Source organism: Poromitra crassiceps, assembly GCF_964638095.1.
Source record: "Poromitra crassiceps genome assembly, chromosome: 13".
Classification (NCBI taxonomy): domain Eukaryota; kingdom Metazoa; phylum Chordata; class Actinopteri; order Beryciformes; family Melamphaidae; genus Poromitra; species Poromitra crassiceps.
Genome location: NC_139644.1, coordinates 5,681,817 through 5,683,896, shown reverse-complemented (window position 1 = coordinate 5,683,896; position 2,080 = coordinate 5,681,817). Strand labels below are relative to the sequence as shown.

Genomic DNA, 2,080 nt, shown 5'->3' with positions numbered 1-2,080 from the left:
AACACCGACACGAGAGGACGGACTCCAGTTGACAGACTCCCGGCAGCAAACGTTTTTCTTGTCCGCTGCCAAACAAACGTCCGTCAGGTACATGTACATATTGTACGTAGCATGCCATGCATACTACCTCCCATGTACTGAACGGTATGCTCCAGCAGTATGCAGGACGCTGTATACCTACGTACGTAGAGCGTACTATGAATTCGGACACAACCGTTGCATGTCCCTAGAGTCTTAAGTAGTCCTGTAGCAGTCAGGTTGTGTGGTCTTGAACATTCCCCTTTCTGTTCATCTATCCATCTGTTGATCCAGATTGGTCCTTCTTGTTTGCCCAGAGCTGAGACTAGTTCCTGCGCTGCTCCTGGTCTTTCCTGCGCTGCTTCTCTTTCTGTTTCTCCATTTTGTCCAGAGCCTTGCGTTCCTTCTCTGCTGCAGCGTGGATGTCTTTGATACGACGCTTCAGCGTGCTACGGTCCGACGAATTCACTACACCCAGGCCCTGGAGAGGAGAGGAGAGCACCACATAGTCAAGTGCAGTTTGGTAAAGTACAGACTTAGGCTGGATTCACACAGGATTCAGCCTCTGCGGTGCCCCCCCCCCCGTGCCGGTTGTGTAGTGTGAGAGTCCTGGACTCAGTGGAGGTGGTGGGTGTGCGGCGGATGAGAGCAAAGCTGGCCTCTCTGATGGAGAACAACTCCCATCCTCTGCACGACACTGTGACAGCCCTGGAGAGCTCCATCACCACTAACAGAGTAGTCCACCCAAAGTGTGTGAGGGAGCGTTTTCGGAGTTCTTTCCTCCCAGCGGCTGTCAGACTTTTTAATTCTGTACACTCTTGAGTGAACAATGGTTTTTAAATTGCTGCTAAAATGGCTGCTAAATGCACTTTTATCTAGCACTTTAATGTAATTTTGTGCTTTTAATGCAATTCTTAGTTGTGTAATTGCTATATTCAGTTTTTACTATTGTTGATCAGTTGCTGTCTCTTTTTTTTAACCCTGTCCACTTGCTGCTGTAGCACTGAAATTTCCCCTTGTGGGACGAATAAAGGATTATCTTATCTTATCTTATCTTATCTTATCTTATCTTATCCCTTGGCCACCCGAGAGACTCACTCGCCGGTCCAAGGAAGTGCCGCTGTGACCGGGGTAAGAGAACTGGGGAGCCGGCAATGTAACGAGGAAGTAGCGAGGGAATAGCCCTATAAAAGACACCATAAACTGCACGGAAAACTTGACTTTTGCAGCCTAAACGCATTTTGAAAGTGTAATCCCGTGGTATTTGTATGAAATGAAGTGAGATCTGGTTGGTTTGTCACATGATTACTTTAACAACAAAAACCTTCTCGCCTCAAGCTAGACGCAAAACAACATTCAATTTGACAGAAATGATCATTTTCTTTTGAGATGTTCTGACTTGATACATCATAACAGACTGTCTCTGTCTCTCTCCTTACGTCTCCTCACCTTGAGCTTGTTGCCGTCCATCTGCAGAAGCTCCCGCCCGTCGATGTCTCTGGAGCTGAACTCTGGGACGTACTGCTCCATGTTCAGCCCTCGCAGCCACTGGCACACCTGCTGGGTCGTCCACGAAGACACCAAGCAGGTCGGCTCATCAAAGGGCTAGGAGAGAGAGAGATAGAGAGAGAGGGGGGGAGGGCAGAGAGAGACAGAGATGTAGGAGAGAGAGAGATAGAGAGAGAGGGGGGGCGGGCAGAGAGAGACAGAGATGTAGGAGAGAGAGAGATAGAGAGAGAGGGGGGGAGGGCAGAGAGAGACAGAGATGAGCCAAGTGGTCCAAGATTGCACAAGGCACATTTATTCTTGAAGGACAAGGAGAGAGGAGGAGAGCTAGAGAGAAACATAAACGAAATGTCAATAGAGAGCCAAAGTGAACGTCACTTCCTGCTTCTGTATGGTACCAGAGATTTTCATCCGCATTTAATTTCCTATAGACATTTCGTAAAATGGTTATAAAAACAGTTTTACTTGTTCAAACCAACCAACCTATATTTAGAAACAGGAGAGGCCACATAACATTTCACTCAGACCAAAACGTGAAACAATTACGTGAAGGTAT

The 2,080-nt window shown here is 47.4% G+C and overlaps 1 protein-coding gene across 1 annotated transcript in view; it reads right to left on the bottom strand.

Moving 5' to 3' along the window:
* Window positions 1-343: 343 nt before the first annotated feature.
* The window catches only part of samd14 (sterile alpha motif domain containing 14), a gene marked incomplete at both ends in the record, with an annotated part of 33,349 nt that continues 31,612 nt past the window's right edge, over window positions 344-2,080 (bottom strand). Inside the window, 2 exons of the mRNA XM_083649776.1 lie at window positions 344-499; window positions 1,468-1,623. Of these exons, the coding sequence (XP_083505902.1) occupies window positions 344-499; window positions 1,468-1,623 (312 nt within the window). The remainder of the gene's footprint in view (window positions 500-1,467; window positions 1,624-2,080) is intronic.